Genomic DNA, 17,174 nt, shown 5'->3' on the forward strand with positions numbered 1-17,174 from the left:
AGATAGATAGATAGATAGATAGATAGATAGATAGATAGATAGATAGATAGATGGAAGATAGCTATCTCAGAGGTCCACAGAGCTAGAACTTGAGCTCATCTAGTCCAATTTCTTCACTTTACAGATAAGGAAACGAAGGCCCACCAAGATTAAGTGACTTGTCCAAGGTTACACAGCTATTAAACATTAATCTTTTAATCATTATGCCACCACAACCGAAGTCTTCAGCATCTATTTAGAGATGAATGAGTGATGTGTGATATGAATGAGAGATGATGAATGATATGATGAATGGAGATGATGAGTGACATCTATTTAGAGTGATGATGAAGTCAGTTAATTTCATAATTTTGACCCAAAGTTTGCACAATGGATCACAAAACCAGGCTTTCTAGTATGTGAAGTTCAGGTAAAAACAATTTACAAATATTGAATAGATTGTGGTTATTTTAACTGTAGCCCAGTCATTCCTGGCATGGGGCCTAGAGGTGCTTCCTCGGGTAAAAGAGCAGTATTTCACTAGGTTTTATTTTTGACAATTTTATATGCAATCATTTAGAACTGGAAATTGCTTTTTTGCTACCAACAGAGTATATAGTGAAGACAAATACCTGGAAGGGGGAGGGGGGGGAAGGAAACATTCTTAGGAATCACTGAAAATGGCCAGCTTTCAGATGTCTGATGGAAGAATAGTATAATGAGCAGAATAGCTTTAGTGACTGCTTCATTAACTCTACTCTACTTATATTTTTGAATTTCATTGAAACATCAAGCACTCCTATACTCTGTGTCTTCAATAGAGGTCCCACCACCAGGGAACCTAGTTAGCCAGAGAAGGGTGAGCCATGGTGAAAATAAGAAGCAGGCAAAATTTGTCTTCACTGCCTTCTACTCATTGGCATCATTTATACAGTGCTTTAAAGCTTACAAAGCATTTTCTCTATGCTATGTCAATTAACTTGCACAAACAACCCTATGATGTAGGTACCATGGGTACTATTATCCCATTTTACACATAAGTAAATTGAGGCTCAGAGATTAAAGGATTTTTCCATCATTGTACAGCAAGTAAATTTCAGAGGCGGGATTTGAAATTTCAGTCTTTCTCACTCAAAACACAGAACTCTAGTCATTGTACCACTAGACCCTATCTCTACTTTGAGAGTTTTCTCCCACTTCCCCAGACGTCCAAAGTCTTCATATTTCTGCTAATAGGGACTTGATTAATGAATTCACATATTAATGTATTTTTAAACACTGTTAACACCTAGGTAGGGGAGATATTTTGAGTCACCTAAATAAGGGAATTTGGCAGGAGGAAGCTTCCTGAGTTTCTCAAACTCCACAAGTAACTACTACAACTCTCCTCCCACACAAGGATAAACCCAGGTTAGCACCTGCTGATATTTAGAGCAGGGTCAGAGATTTAATCCTCCTATCAATCTACTCAGCTTTGTTTCCATAAACAACATCCCAAACCCCAGCTATTATCTTTTAAATGTAACTTATTGTCCAAATGGGAAATGGACAAATGAATATGGATAAAATAATGGAAATTCTAAGGTTAAACTTATTTCATAGGTGAGAAAACTGAGCCTTAGTAGACTGTGTGACCTTAGATAAGTCATTTTTAGTCATCCAAGACTCACTTTACTCATCCAGGAAATGAAGTGGTTTAGGGGGGAAATGATTTATAATATCCTTTGCTATTGAATTTCTACATGTACATGAGTGTCTGGGTATTTTGCATACTATGTCATCCCTATGGCTCCATAGTTAGCAGAGAGAATGCTGATGCAAGGCTATGTGCCTGTGTGAGTTGTGGAATTGTTGGGAGAGCTTTGGAGAAAAGGGACATTTTTTTTTCTTCAAGAAGATTTGTGTGATAGGAGACTCTTCAAGCCTGACAGATATATGGAGAGATTGAGAAAGACTTTGGAAGCTATGGGCATTGAGAAGTCAGCTTCCCCTATATGCCTACACCTTCTAAATTTTTTTTCTTTCTTTTCACATCAAAAAAACTCCTCTGGTCCAACCCCCTCATTTTACAGATAAATAAAATGAGACATGGAAAGGTTAAATGACTTAGACTGTAAGTTCCTTTTAAATGGTGATCTTTTTCATTTGTACTTCTAGTCACAGCACCCAGCACAGTGTCTGGTACATAGTAGACATTTACAAATGCTTATTTATTGATTGACTGATTGCTCAAGGTCACCTAGTTGTCAAGTAGCAGAGCTGGAAACCAAGGTCCAGTGATTCCAAAAACTGCTGCCTTCCCACTGGCCCCTCTCACTTTTTAGCTAGTTTCAAACAAATTGTTGTTTAATCATGCATCATATGTCTTTTGCTCATAAATTCAATTTCTTTTAAACCAAATATAAGACTTTACATTTCATTTTATTAACTTCACCTCAATTCTCTAGCCTGTCAAAAACTTTTGGGATTCTTAATCCATCATTAAGGGTATTAGCTATCCCTTCCCATGTCAGATCACTGACTCTTTTTATGTCCAGACACCTAATTAGTTCCATAGTTATCTAATTATACTATTCCCTAGGTTACATCTCCATCTTTTCTATAGCATGAGATATTTATCAAATGCTTTCTTAAAAATCTAGTTAAATGATGTATACAGCCTTGATCTACTATTATAACAACCTTATAAAAAATAAAAGAAATAAACTTAATCTATTCTTAACTGAAGTTGTCCTGGTCTCTGTGATCACCACTTCCTTTTCAAAGTATTCACTAAACATACTTTTAATAATATGTGATAGAATTTTGCCAGTGATAATGAAACTCTGACTCGACTTGGAGGAAATTGTCCTACAACAGCCTAGTGCTCACAGAGCAAAGATCTTCTGGCTGTGGTTTGAAGGAACAGAGAATGATTAAGGTTCTGCCCCTCTTTGGGGTGGGGTGTGGTGGGGTGAGTTTTCATAGCCTCTGGGAAAATCTGACAATAAAATAAGGCTATGTGTTCATTATAAATCGACTGTAAACAAAGTAACCATGCCTGGAATTTATTCTAAGCCCAGTACTGGATCTTGATGTCAAGTCAATGGGCAAGAAAAGTCTTTGCTAAGCTTGATAGGAGGCATTCCCATCAGCTGCTGCTCCAAAAGAGGGTTCCAGAGAGAAAATTATGATTAATACACATAAACGCCTCTGTCAAATATTCAGTTTCACCTTAGGTTTTTAATCTGCCTTTGCCACATTCCTGATTAGGAGAGAGAATCTGTTCTTTGGCATTCTAACTGTAGCAGCAAAACTATGTTACCACAAATCCAGAGCAGAATAGGAGACAGAGCTGGAAATATTTTTAGTGCCTCTGTGAACAAGGGTTAAGACTCCAATTAAACAAACTTGTACTACAAGCCCCCAGCAGAGAGAATCACTGAGGCCACAAGGTGAAATGTTCCAAGACTTTACTAGGCTGCAGATGAAGAATAAGCAATAAAATAGGCATTATCCCCTGGGTACATAGTTGAACTGAAAGTTTATTAGAGCATAATATATCATGGGAAATGACTGCTGGCTCCATTGACCACAATAATATCACGTCACATGTTTGTATTGAATGCAGGCAAGAGAAATGGAGTTTGGAGAAGATCACAGTATTCAAAAGAAGGCACATTTCTCCTTGTTTTCTGGGACACCAATGGCAAGAGGTATTTCTAACCTCTTCTTGGGTTCATTGAGTAAGCGCTGCCCCTTGAAGCACTTGGAGCTACTTGGCAGGAATGTTCTGTGCAGATACAAAGTGTTAATAGACTTATCATTGTCATTATCACAATCAGTCAACAAGCATTCATTAAGGGCTTACTATGTGCAGGGCATTATGCTAAGTAAGCACAGAGGATCCAAAGACGGTAAAAAAAAAAAATCCCTCTCTTTAAGGAGCTCATGTTCAAATGGGGGAGATAACATGTAAATATCTTGGTGCACACATGATATTAACAGGGTAAATGGAAGGTATTTTCAGATTGGAAAGGCATTAGCAGTTAGAGGGTACTGGGAAAGGTCTCCTGCAGAAGGTGGGATTTTATCTGAGTCTTCAAAAAATCCAGGAAAACTAAGAGACAGAAGTGAGGAGAGAGAGAGTTTTCTAGGACTAGGAAACAGCCAGTGCCAAAGATTCAGTGAAAGGGGATGGAATATTGTATGTGAGGAACAGCAAGCCAGCCCCTTGCTGGCTGGACCTTAAAATTCAAAGGGAAAAAAAGTATAAGATGACTGAAAAGGTAGGAAGGGGACAGGTTATGAAGTGCTTCAAATGCCAGAGACTTTTATATTTGATCATAGAATTGATAGGGGACCACTGGAGTTTTATTGAGGGGGGTTTATGTGTGTGAATGTGAGTGAGTTGTGTGTGTGAGTGAGAGAGAGAGAGAAAGAGAGAGAAAGAGAAAGAGAGAGAGAGAAGGAGAGGGAGAAAGAGAGACAGAGACAGAGGAATGAGGTAAGGAGATCAATAAAAATGCTGTTACAGTAATGCAGTACAAGACACTATACTGTTGGGCACTGGGGACACAAAGCCAAAAATGAAAATGCCTGCCCTCAAGAAACTTACATTCTACCTGGAGAGGGGACTACAATATGACCTTGTTATTCAGTCATGTCCAACTCTTCATGACCTCATTTGGGTTTTTCTCAGCAAAGATACAGGAGTGGTTTGCCATTTCCTTCTCCATCTCATTTTATGGATGAGGAAACTGAGGCAAACATGGTTAAGTGACTTGCCCAGGGTCACATAGCTAGTGTTTATGGCCAGATTTGAACTCAGGGAAATGAGTCTTCCAATCCAGGCCTAGCACCGCTCTGCGCTACCACACCTAAGCAAATACAATGTAACTTGAGAAGGAAGAATAACAACTGGGCTAATTAGGATAGTCTTCCAACAGGAGAGGGCACATGAACTAAGCCTGAAAGAAAGCAAATGATTTTAAAAGGTAGCTATGAAGAGGAAGGGTATTAAGGAAGATAAATGAGTGTTATGTATATATATTTATAAGTATATTGTGTATGTATGTGTGTATACATATACATATACATATATGTGTGTGTGCATATATATATTCTACAATAGGAACAATGGCCCTTTGTTCTGTGGGCCTCTTATGATTTTCCCCATATACACAGGACTCTGAAGGAGTGAAATCAAAAGCCTCGAAGGAAATGCCTAGAATTGAAAATGATGGGAAATAGTGGGAATTGTTGTCCTGATCAAGGTTCTATTAAAACACACACACTCATACATATACATATATATATATTCAAAGAATGGAATAAGGTATATGTTATGACAACTGAAAAGATAGGAAGGGATAGGTTATAGCATATATATACATACATACACACATATCATATATGTATATATAATATATATGCATGTGTGTGAATATATATATATATGTATATATATGCCAGACCACCATTACAGAAAGACCAGGAGGGAGGAATTAATGCCTAGAAATAATAGGTGCTTAATAAATGTTGATTAATTTTTTTTAAATAAAAGATTAACTCTCACTCTTGGTTGTTCAATGTTTGAAGACCACAGATACCCAGGAATCTGGAACTATGGCAGAGAACTCCTAAAAGCCCATGCAAAGGAGAGGCAGAAATAGTATGGGTTGGTGCTAATTAGGGATTCCAGGAAGAAGATCAAGATGGATCATCTGACCTCCTCAGATGAACTGCCTACAAACCAAGTGAAGTGTGGTAAGACAACAATATTTCAGTATTTCATTATAGTGACATTGAGGATAGAGGGGAAATTGAGAGGAGTTTCCCTTTGAGCAGTGCCTGGCATATCGTAAGCATTTAATGAATGTCTATCTATCTTTAGCCAATAGCTTCTAAAAGCATTTCTCCACTTAAGAAAAATTTTAAATAATCAAAAAAGGTCAGAAATATCTGACCCTTTAATTGAATGGCTTACAGTCACTTGAGGATTGTGGTGGACTATAAACATCAGACTGGTGAGTTTGTATTTTTTTTCTAGAAGCAATAAGAAACCACTGAAGATTTTTGAGCAGTGGAGCAGCACAGTTAGCTTTGTATTAATTTGTTAGTCATGAGGAGGAAGGGTTTTTTAGACATTTTGTTTTAATACTGGCACAAATATGTGCTACATGGAGAGTCACTGTTGAGAAGAAATGGCAAAACTATAGTCATCAATGAGTGTGGGTATAACCTCTGACTACAAACACTAAATAAATATTAGAACTAAATAAAAATTAGAACAAGGAAAGTGACATCTACTAGGCTTTCCAGCCTTGAGTTTCATAAAGGCAGTGGGAAAAATACACTCAGAAGCTGACTTGGTGAAGAGGCTTAAGAATATATTTGTTTCAATAGTAAGCGGATATTTCAGATTCTAAGAATTGAGCCTCCGGAAGAATAGGTGCAAAATGAAATTTTAAATCTGCTGTTGAAGGCTATTAAAGAATAGTGTTCATTTGACATTGTATTTAACCACATCATAAATTGTCCCCAACATTTAATTGCATATTTTACAAACATTCTTACCAGCAAAGTAACAGTAAAGAATCAGCAGCATTCTTATTCTGCATTTCCTATTTTAGCCATCTGCACTCAACATAAGTTGTCCCCAAGTTAGAAATAAGTTGGGTTCCACAAGCTTCCTTTCAATTTAGTTGTTTAGATTTAAAAGTGTGTTTTCCTTTGGAAACAACAGGAATTGTTCAGAGGTGTGACTTTTACTAGATTGGTAGCAGTAGAAGGAATAGAGAAGATGGAATGAATAAGAGAGATATTGTAAAGAAATGGCCATCAGTGCTAGAAAAGCTGGTTAGGTATCTGGAATAGCCTAGAAAAACTAACAACCCTGAGTCCCAGGAGAGCTAGATTGTGACCACTGTCATTGGCCAACCAATTAATATTCATTCATTGAATGCCTACTATGTACTAGGCACCATGTGGTAGGTACTAGGACATGAGGACAAAAATAAAACTGTCCCTGCCCTCAGGAGCTGATAGTCTAGATAGGGATATAACATGTACAACATCTATATACACACACACATACATATATAAATGAGAATATATTAGATGTATAAAAAATATATATAAGGAAATGGAGAGCACTAGTATCTGGTGGGGAGGGGAGGCAGGGAATACAATGATGTAGGTAGGTCCTATTATTATCTCCATTTTACAGTTGAGGAAACTGAGGCAAGCAGAAGAAAACTTACTTGCCCAGGGTCATATAGGAAGTTTTTTGAAGTCAAATTTAACTCAGGTCTTCCTAACTCCAGGCCCAGGTTCAATCTGTTGTGCCACCAGTTGCTTCAGATTTCCTACCTTATATAGATTTGTTTTTTAAATTCCCAAGACCTTAGATCTATGCTGTAGAGGTGGAAGGGACTTCAGACGCCATCCAGTTCATCCCCCTCCCTTAACAGACAAGGATCACATCCTCACCAACCGAAAAAGTGTTGCTTGGTGGTAGCAGTAAAACAGACAAAGGAATTTCTTACAACTACAAAGTACTAGAAATTATCATTACAGATCAGTAGGTTACAGACTACAAGACTCCTCTAGGCTAGCCATAGCAAGTCATTGCCACATACAAATTATAAGAATTAGAAAGGATCATAAAAGGATTAATAAGGAATCTCAGCACCCTGAGCAAATCTGACATCTTTTATGCCCTGGAGTTGTATTTGGTGCTTTGGGTTCCTCATCTGCTTCAACACTTGTAGAATATCCATGCAGCATAAGGGACCAGACTGGGCCCCAGTCCTCTCAATATTTTAGAAAACGAAACTCTTTTCAAGTGAAGTCATTTTGGAAGAAGGGACTTGATGGGTTATTTTCTGCATCCACATGGCACTCTTTGGACCCCTACTGAGAGACAATGAAGGGTGCCAATTAGCAAGAGCTGTGATGGTTTCAATAATGTGTTTAGCACCTCACATTTTGATCCAAAATGTGCATTTGTGCCTCGAAAAGGCACAGAAGGACAGAAGGAACCATCTGGTATTCCAAATTATCATTTAAAAAAATTTATGTTCTTGACTCTGCTACTAGCTTACTGTAATGTTTAATTGCATGTTTTACAAACATTCTTACCATAGAAGTAACAGTAAAGAATCCGCAGCATTCTTATTCTGAATTTCCTATTTTAGCCATCTGCATTCAACATTAACCAATCTAGGAATGATAAATCGTATAGAGTATCAGGCCAAGAAGAGGCACTAAATAGTATCCTATTTTAGGTTAATCCTGTCATAATTCTTCTTATAAAATCTAGAATGTTCCTTTCAAAAATGTTTAGGTAAAATCTCTAAAATCTCCCAAGCAGGTAAACAGGTGCTCATTTTAAATGACTTTCACTCCTAGTATATTAAAAAGGTAGGGAATGGGCATTATCTCAATAAACTATAGATTAATGCCACAAATGCAACTGCAGAATCATAGGCAAATTGTACATACCTATAAAGTTACTATGAATCATTTTTACTTTTGCAGCAACATAGAAGATAAAAATGGCCCTAATGCCTCTTCCCTCCAGAGTACTTTTCATGAGCACACTCAGTTTCATTCAATATGGTTGCACCCCCTTTGCTTCCGATGGCTACTCTGACAAGATGATAATAAAAATAAAGAGGGAAATATGATCACTGCACAAAACGTTTTAGAAAGTGGTGATATATATCAAAAAACTGTGATAAACAACATTCCATTTATCTTCCCTATATTCTGGCAATTTTTTCCCTTCAAATGAGAATCTCGACATTTATTTCTTATAATTTCCTCTGACTGACATCCAACAGCATCAGCTAATATTTTTTTTAATAGTTTGCCTATTGCAGTTTCATCGCTAATTATTAGGCATTCACCTGTGTGGTAACTGTTCTATTTAATTGAAGAAATAAAAGAATAAAATACTGAGTAGCAGTACAATTTGTAGTGTTTTGACATGAACATCAAATGAATTCAAGAAGTGAGCTTAATCATAGTTGTTCGTTTCTTAGGTTTTTTTTTTTAATAATCAGGGACCATCAAGTTACTTTGAGCTCCCCCAAAGTCTGCTTCTGTAGCCCATTTTTTCTAACTGCAACCAAAAAAAATGCCACTTCACTGAGTCTTGTTTCAAGGATTCCTGATGAGAGAACTAAGGCCTCTTCAACTATGGGCCTACATAAGGGCTTTTCTGCCAATGCATAGAGGATGCCAGTAAAAGCAATAACAGTACTATACTCACACATACTAATCACACCCCTAGTTTAGAGTGGAAAAAATCAGGGAAGAAAATGCCATTGGAGATTGTAATATCTCTAGTGCTACAATTTTCAAACTGGCCATGCCAATTGGCATGGCACATAGCAACATGATTAACCATAAGTAATCCTTGCCCTTTAGATAATAGCTGTACTCTTTTGAATTGAAAAAAAAAGCAAAATAAAGAATATCACTATCACACAAACTATTACAGGATTAACCTAGGTCTGCTCTCTTAAACTCAATGTTAGCATGTTTCTCCTCTTGCTATGTGGATGAAAGAGGACATGGACAAAGGAATCATTAAGCTATTTTGGGGGAAATGAAATTGGAATGGAAAGAGGATAAAAAAATGACTTTATTCAAATTAGTCAATGACCGTAAGTCTTTGAAGATGATAGTTGTGTCCCATTCTTTAATATAGATGGTCAAGGGCTCAGGAGGTCTAATGCTCCAGTGAGATGCTGACATTGGTGGCATTGGTAGGGATATTTGGCTTTATTCTGGTTCACAGTATCTTGCCCTTTCCATTCTCCCACTCAGACTTCATACTCAAATATTTATTTGTCCAGATGCTCTTGAGTTTTCTGAGAACCAGTTTCTAAAGGTTAAGATAACTATATAAATTTATACACCAAATCTACTTCCTCATTTCCTTTTTAGTGATTTGAAATCACCAAATGTCATTTTTATCTCTTAACTTCATTTCAAAGAGGCACAAAAGGGATAAAAAATATTGATTATGAACACAAGAGCTTCATGTAATCTCTAATATGTGATAAACCTAGGACAACATATGCTCTGAAGTTAATCTTTCAACTCCATTTGCAGTAGCAAGTTGGGTCCCCAGACCATGGCCATTATACATTCCCTCAGGGGTCTAGAGTTAACCTTGAAACGTTAGAAATGTCTTCATCATGCTCATGAGTACCTACCAGTGTCCTTCCCACCATTATAGTCAGGGGATATCCATTAGTCAGCGAGACTTATTTAGTTGTTTGCTGTTTGTTTGTTTGTTTGCTTGTTTTTTTAACTAGTATTTATCAAAGACAATTGGTACAAAACCTCTCCCAAAAGTCTGTGCACTGGCAACTTGGTGGCTCAGTGGATAGAGCATCAGACCTACAGTTAGGAAGACCTGAATCCAAATTCAGCCCCAGACACTTACTAGCTATGTGACCCCAGACAAGTCACTTAAATCTGTTTGCCTCAGTTTCCTCATCTGTGAAAATGAACTGGAGAAGGAAATGGCAAACCACTCCAGTATCTCTGCCAAGAAAAACCCAAATGGGGAAACAAACAGTTGCATATGACAGAAACAACTGAACAGGATCAGCAATAAAGTCTATGAATACATTGTTACATAGGCACATATGTGCCAAGAGAAGGTAGGTCTAAACTCATGGATCACACATCACGGCAAAGGGGCAAGTCACAGCACTTGAAAATTCTTTTGCTAGAATCCTTAAGATGTTCCTCTTATATGTGATGTGTCTTTTTTTTTTCTGGACTCTTTGTAGAGCTTTGAAACCGTCTTTCTCAGCATAAAATACTGGGTCCAACAGATTCCCATGATCTGACAAATGGAAGAAGCTCAGTTTTCTCACATAGTTTTATTTGAGGAGGATACTTGGAGATAGAGAAGTTAGCTGTCTAAGATGATTGTAAAGATGCTCACAGCTGCTTGATATGGGTCTGCTGGCCTTGGAATCTTCCTGGGGGTAGGATGAGCAGTACCAGAAGTTTGTTCTACACACATCTGGATTTCTTTTCTAGCTGAAGAATCTACCCTTTCAGGAGAAGTTGGTAGCCAAACAGAAAGTCTAAAAGCTCCCATTTGGAGGGCATTTGATTCAAGCTTAAGTTTAAACTGCTCTGATTGATGGTTGCTCTACAGAGTACTTTCTCCATTCTGGGTTCATATCTCAGGCATGTTCTCAGGCTTGAATGATATATGTGGGTAGGGGGAAGCTCTCAGGCTGCATATATCTTCACAATAATTTCTTATTCCCTTCATAACCAAACTTCCAGAAAAAAGTCTCTACTTTTTACCTACATTTCCTTTTTTTCCATACATGTCTCAGAGATTCTTTGCAATTTAATCGGGCTTCTGACCTACCTACTCAACAGAAAGTCCTTTCTCTAAGATTACCAAATAAGGTTTTCAATTATTAAATCCAGTGGTCTATTGTCAGTCCTCTCCCTTTTTAATCTCTCCATAGTATATGATGCTTTTGATTCCTCCTTATCCCAGCTGGTCTCTCCTCTCTGAGGTTTTTTTAAATTTATTTTTTAAAATATTCTTCTCTTGGTTCTCTTCTAACCTGCAAGTTCCCTCTCAGTCTCCCTTGCTGAATCACCATCAATGTCTTGAACTCTAATGAGTGTCCTCCTTAATTCTCTCAGGATACCTCTTCTTTTCTCTCTAACATACTCTTTCTTGGTGATCTCCACCAGCTCCCACGGGTTGAATTATGATTACCATGAAGAAGACTCCCAAAATCTACATTTCTAGCCTTATTCTCTGTACTGAATTCTCAGCTTATATCACCAACTACCTGTTAGATATTTCCACCTGGATTTCCTGATCAAACTCAACCTGTCCAAAATGGAATTGTCTTCTTTTTTAAGTTCATCCCTCCTCAAAACTTCCATCTTTCTGTTTCCACAAGTTATCTTTCCAGGAACCCAGACTAGAAACCTTAGCATCATCCTTGTTCTCTCTCTCACCTCCCTCCCTAATATCTAATCAGTTGTTAAGTCTTGTGGTTCCTATCTACACAATTTCTCTCAAACCTTGTCCCTTCTCTCCACTCACACAGCCATCATCCCTATTTCAGACCCTCATGATTTCTCACCTTGACCATAGCAACAACCTTCTGCTTGGAGTCCCACTGTCTAATTTCTTCCTTTTCAAATCAGTCCTCCACACAACTTCCATGATAATCTTCCTAAAGCACAAGTATGATAATGTTACTACCTTGTTGAAGATGCCTCAATGGCTCCTTACTATCTTTAGAACAAAATAAAAACTTCACAGCTTAACATTTAAAACCATTTGCAATCTGTTCTCCAGCCTATCTTTCCAGGCTTATTATTTGTTACTGCCCTTCCCATACACTATGCTTCAGCCTAAATGGTCTATTTGATGTTTTCTGAACTCAACATTTCTTTTACCTCCATGATTTATATCTTTTAGAACGTGTTCTCTCCTTTCCTACCTGTACCCTTTAGAATCTCTACCTTTCTTCAAGGCTTTGTTCACCTGCTACTTCCTATGAGAAGCCTTTTCTGATCCCCTTAGTTGTTAAGAGGTAATTACCCCCTCTTCAAATGGTCATACATACACTTATCTGTACGGATATTGTATCCTACCATGAGAATATAAATTCTTTAAAGAGCTGAAAGTATTTTTTAATTTTGTAATTGTAATATTTGTTAGATTGCAATGGATTGGAGACAAGAGCAAAATCAAGGGAAGGGTATTTTTGCTGCTTATTTGTCTTCAGGACTGGGGATCTGAGTATTTTCATAAGCAGAAATGATGGTTTGGAGATGAAAGTAAAAAAGGATGATTACTGGAGTAAGATCCTGGTGGAGACTGGAGGAAATGGTGTCACAGACGCAAGAGTAAGAGTTGGTCTTGGTCATGAGGAAGGCTACCTCTTCCTTTAGAATGATAGATAAGGAAAAATAGAAACGTTTTGGGTTGTTGAAGAGGGGACACAAGATTCTTACCCATATATTGAATATTGCCTAAATCAAATGGACCTGGGATTAGGATATTATGGTTCTACAGGATTTATTATGGTTTAAGTGTTGTTGTTAAAATGTTACTCACCTGAATAACTCACATGATTATTTGACCTATTAGAAATAGAACAAAGTCTGCTCCTTCCCTTGTTGTTGTTGTTGACTTGTTTCAGTTGTGTCTGACTCTCTGTGGCCCCATTTGGGGTTTTTTTTTAGCAAAGATACTAGAGTGGTTTGCTATTTCCTTCTTTAACTCATTTAACAGATGAGAAAACTTAGGCAAACAGGGTTAACTGACTTGTCCAGGCTCACCTGGCTAGTAAGTGTTTGAGGCTGGATTTGAATTCAGATACTCTTGACTCCAGGGCCAGCCACTCTCTCTACTATGCCACCTAGCTGACCTGTAATAAAGTCAGCTCCTTCTCTAACTCAGCAAAATCAGAACTTCCTTTCCTATGTAGTAAACACATCTTGCCATGAAGTTGCAATATGTCTTCATTATATATGGTATATCAATCAACAATGATTTATCTCATGTTTACTATAATATGCCTGATATGCTTTTGGCAGGGGTGTGATGATAAATGTTTAACAACTGGCTTTCAGGGAGAGGGGTTGGGGGATGTACAAATGACACACTTGTATTTTTAATCTGCATTATTAACATTTTCTCTATCGTTTTAAGTCTAGACAATCAACAAAATGATAAATCAAGCCCTGGTTTGTAGTGTTTTCCAATTTCCAAAAAAATGTAACAATTGGTTCTTCCAAGCTGGTACAAGCTGGCTCCAGCACACCCCTGGCTGTTGGTATACTGTTGCTCTTCTCTCCCCTAAACACTTATGTCTAACTAAACACACATACACACACACACACAGCCATACACATAAGTATGTGTGTACTTTATTCAATTTAGTTGCATTCCTATGGACCTATAGTTTTTTTTCTGATGAGTGAATTACATGCAGCTTAGAGGAAGGAACACTTTCTTTTACATATTTGGAGAAGCATCAGTTATACTTTCAAGTGCATTAAAAATGTCAAATAATATTGTTTGTATTCCTGGGACTCATCTTCCTGTCCCTCCTAACAGGGAAATGCCATGCTGTGTTTCTGAATCTGTTAACTACTCCTGGCACTTCTCTCTCTACTTCCCTCTTTCAACCCACTCAGTTGTTCCAACTTCAAAGTGTGAACATTTTTGCTATATCAGCAATTTTGTAGCCTGCAGATCTGAAGTGAGGAGTTGGCAGCCCTAAAAAGAAAGCATACTTTCCAATGAAAACAATAGAATAGGGGGAGGGAAAAAGACAAGGGAATTCACTGTTGCTGAATTAAGAAGACCCTGTTCAGAAAAGGCTTCTTAAAAGGCATGAGATTGTAATTTCTAAATCTAGAATATTAATTAACATATAACACAATTATCTGTTGAACCATCTATTTATATAAACAAAAAATTATTCAGGTCAGTGATTTAAACAGTTCCAAAAATTAAAAATATTTTGATATGAAAATCCTCAAGTTATGCGGAGTCCATCTGGAGACAGTTCAAAGATAAATGCAGAAGGCTTGCTTTCTATTTATCAGATTGGCATAGTTTTCCACTAACAGTTTCCATTCCTTATGTCTTCATTTGTCCCAACTCCTGCAATACTTCCTTCCTTCCATATAGTTCTTATAGCAGGATCTTTCAACCTTAGGCCACACACATGTTCAATCAATTCAGTGGAACAAAAATAGGCAATTGATTTTCAATGCATCAGCAATGATTTCCACTTATATTGTAGGACACTCTTTGGTTACTTTCTAAACTTTGCTGGATGGACTATCTTACTCCAGAAGAGAGTGGTTACATTGACCATGTCTGAAAGGGAGACTGGATTTCTCTAAGATGCATTCTGAAAGTGAAAACAAGAAGTTTGATGAGGAGAAACAGATTGGAATAAAACAAACATCATTTTTCAGCAGCATATGGAACCTGTCAAGTCATTCATTGGAGGAGATTCATTCTCAAGGAAAGAGGGTACATAGCTTGGCTTGCTCTGTGTTATTCTCACTTTTGGCTAACTAAGCTACGGTAAATGGGCTAGGTTATTTTGGTCAAGAAAATTTCATTTCTGTGTTATTAGACATAGGTACTTAAAGATTATCCCAGGAATCTTCAAGAAATCATCAATACCATGTTGGAAAGTAGAATTGTAAATGACTTTAAGTATTTTCACCATTATTTTTGTTGGACAGAGGCAGCATGAAGTGGATAGAAGGCTAGGCTTAGAGCCAAAAAGGTCTGTGTTCAAATTCCAACTTTGACACTCACTAGATTTGTGACTGTGGATAAGCCATGTAAGTCCTCTGATCCTGAAGTGGATCTCTGAGATTTCAGGTATTATCACATCTACTAATAACTTAATGCCTAAATGTGTATATTTTGAAATCTCAGCAGATTTTTAAGGAAAATATTTGGTCCTAAACGATTTTCTCTTTTTATTTAAAATGAATTTAAAGAGCACGTACCAGTCTCTGACCCCTGAAACAACCTGGATCTGAGTTTTCTTTATTTCTTTTTCCAGAATACCTTATATAATGTTGTGCATGTTACATTTATAGGCAACACTTTCAACTAAATATTAAATCAAATATTCTTAAAATTAGACTTAGGCTGCTATAATAAAATCACCAAACTTTATAATTTAAATGGACCTCAGAGGTCGTCTAGTCCAACCCATACCTGAGTCAGAATCCCTTTTGTGTAGTGTTTATCCAGTTTTTACTTAAAGAGTGCCAATGATGGGAAACGCACTACTTCCCCAAAGCAGACCATTTCACTTTCAAAATAATATCATGTTAGGAAGGGTAGGACTGCTCAAAGTCTAGATTTGTTGCCAGCTATAGGTAAGCAGGTAAAAGACAAGAGTCTTGACAAAAAGCTTTGAGGTAGGAAATGATACGTTCTTTGTGGTTTCCATATTTTCATAAGCCACCCAGAAGATCTTGGGACTAAAGGAAGCCATTGTTGCCTTACACCATACGGTAATACCACCCCTTGGTGGGGGGGGACAGACACTGGAATGATCCAAGAGGGTAGTCATAGCTTCAGGTGCAATTGGGGGGCACTGAATAAAAATAAGGGGGCAGTGGAAGCATAAGGAAAGAAAAGATAAGAAAATTTTGAAAAAACATTCATACATATTTCATCTGTTGTGTAACAGAGTTAAAGTCACAATGATTACATTATTTTCCAAATAAACAGACAAAATGCAAGTTATAACCAATCAGTAGTCAAGTCAGCCAACAGGTCTTAACAAGCAACCTTTGGCAGGTGACCATGTTGCGCATTGTCTTGAAGTCCAGTGTGCATTGGCAGGAATAAATGTGCTTGTAATGATTTGTTTATGATACAATATTATACAATTACATGATGTAATATTGCATCATCAAAATTTCAATTCACGAAAAAAACACAAATTTACAATAAATTATCAAATTTAAGATGCGTCATTTAAAAAAAAAATCATGTTTTTGTCTAGGAAATGTGGTTAAGTGACTTGCCCAGGGTCACACAGCTAGTAAGTGTCAAGTGTCTGAGATCTGATTTGAACTCAGGTCCTCCCGACTCCAGGGCCAGTGCTCTATCCACTGCATCACCTAGCTGTCCCCGAGTAATTTTTTTTTAACAGGGGGTGGTAGGCCAAATACGTTTGGGAACCTCTGCCATAGACTAACAGTTAGAGTGCAGCCTCCCAAAATTTTTTGCACGAGAATGCAGGTCAACAATCAGGAATTGAGTAAAGGGGACTTTCTAAACCTAAATTATAGGCTTGGAAAGGGAACACTGAGTCAGATAGCATGAGGAAATGAGCATAAAAGAAAGACTAAATGCTTGAGGGTTCTATTTAACTAGTTGACTGGTCTGCATTCTGAGACTCCAGGAATATCTCTTTTGTGGAGAGAAAGTTTTGAGTGTGAATGTCTCTCTTCCTTAGCATCTTGGTTATGAGATTCAGACAGAGACAGAAAGAAAGGCAGAGAGAGAACTGTAGTACAGTCAATTATTTTTATAAGGAAGTGGTAGACCCTACTACTGAGACGTAGTGTATGATAGCATGAAGAACAGTCTAGGGGAGAGAGAGAGAGAGAGACAAAAAGAGACAGAGATAGAAGAAGAT

At 37.4% G+C, this 17,174-nt stretch overlaps 1 protein-coding gene across 3 annotated transcripts in view; it reads right to left on the reverse strand.

Annotated features, from left to right (window-relative positions):
- THEMIS (thymocyte selection associated) overlaps window positions 1-17,174 on the reverse strand; it is a 216,115-nt gene that overhangs the window by 58,569 nt on the left and 140,372 nt on the right. Inside the window, exon 5 of one of the 3 annotated variants that reach the window (XM_027848528.1) lies at window positions 14,484-14,906. The exons of the other annotated variants lie outside the window; for them this stretch is intronic. Within the exon in view, the coding sequence (XP_027704329.1) occupies window positions 14,895-14,906 (12 nt within the window). The 3' untranslated portion in view covers window positions 14,484-14,894. Of the gene's footprint in view, window positions 1-14,483; window positions 14,907-17,174 lie in introns of those variants that run through there. 3 annotated transcript variants of the gene reach the window in all.

The sequence above is a fragment of the Vombatus ursinus genome, unplaced genomic scaffold (assembly GCF_900497805.2).
Source record: "Vombatus ursinus unplaced genomic scaffold, bare-nosed wombat genome assembly UNPS02006779.1, whole genome shotgun sequence".
Lineage (NCBI taxonomy): Eukaryota > Metazoa > Chordata > Mammalia > Diprotodontia > Vombatidae > Vombatus > Vombatus ursinus.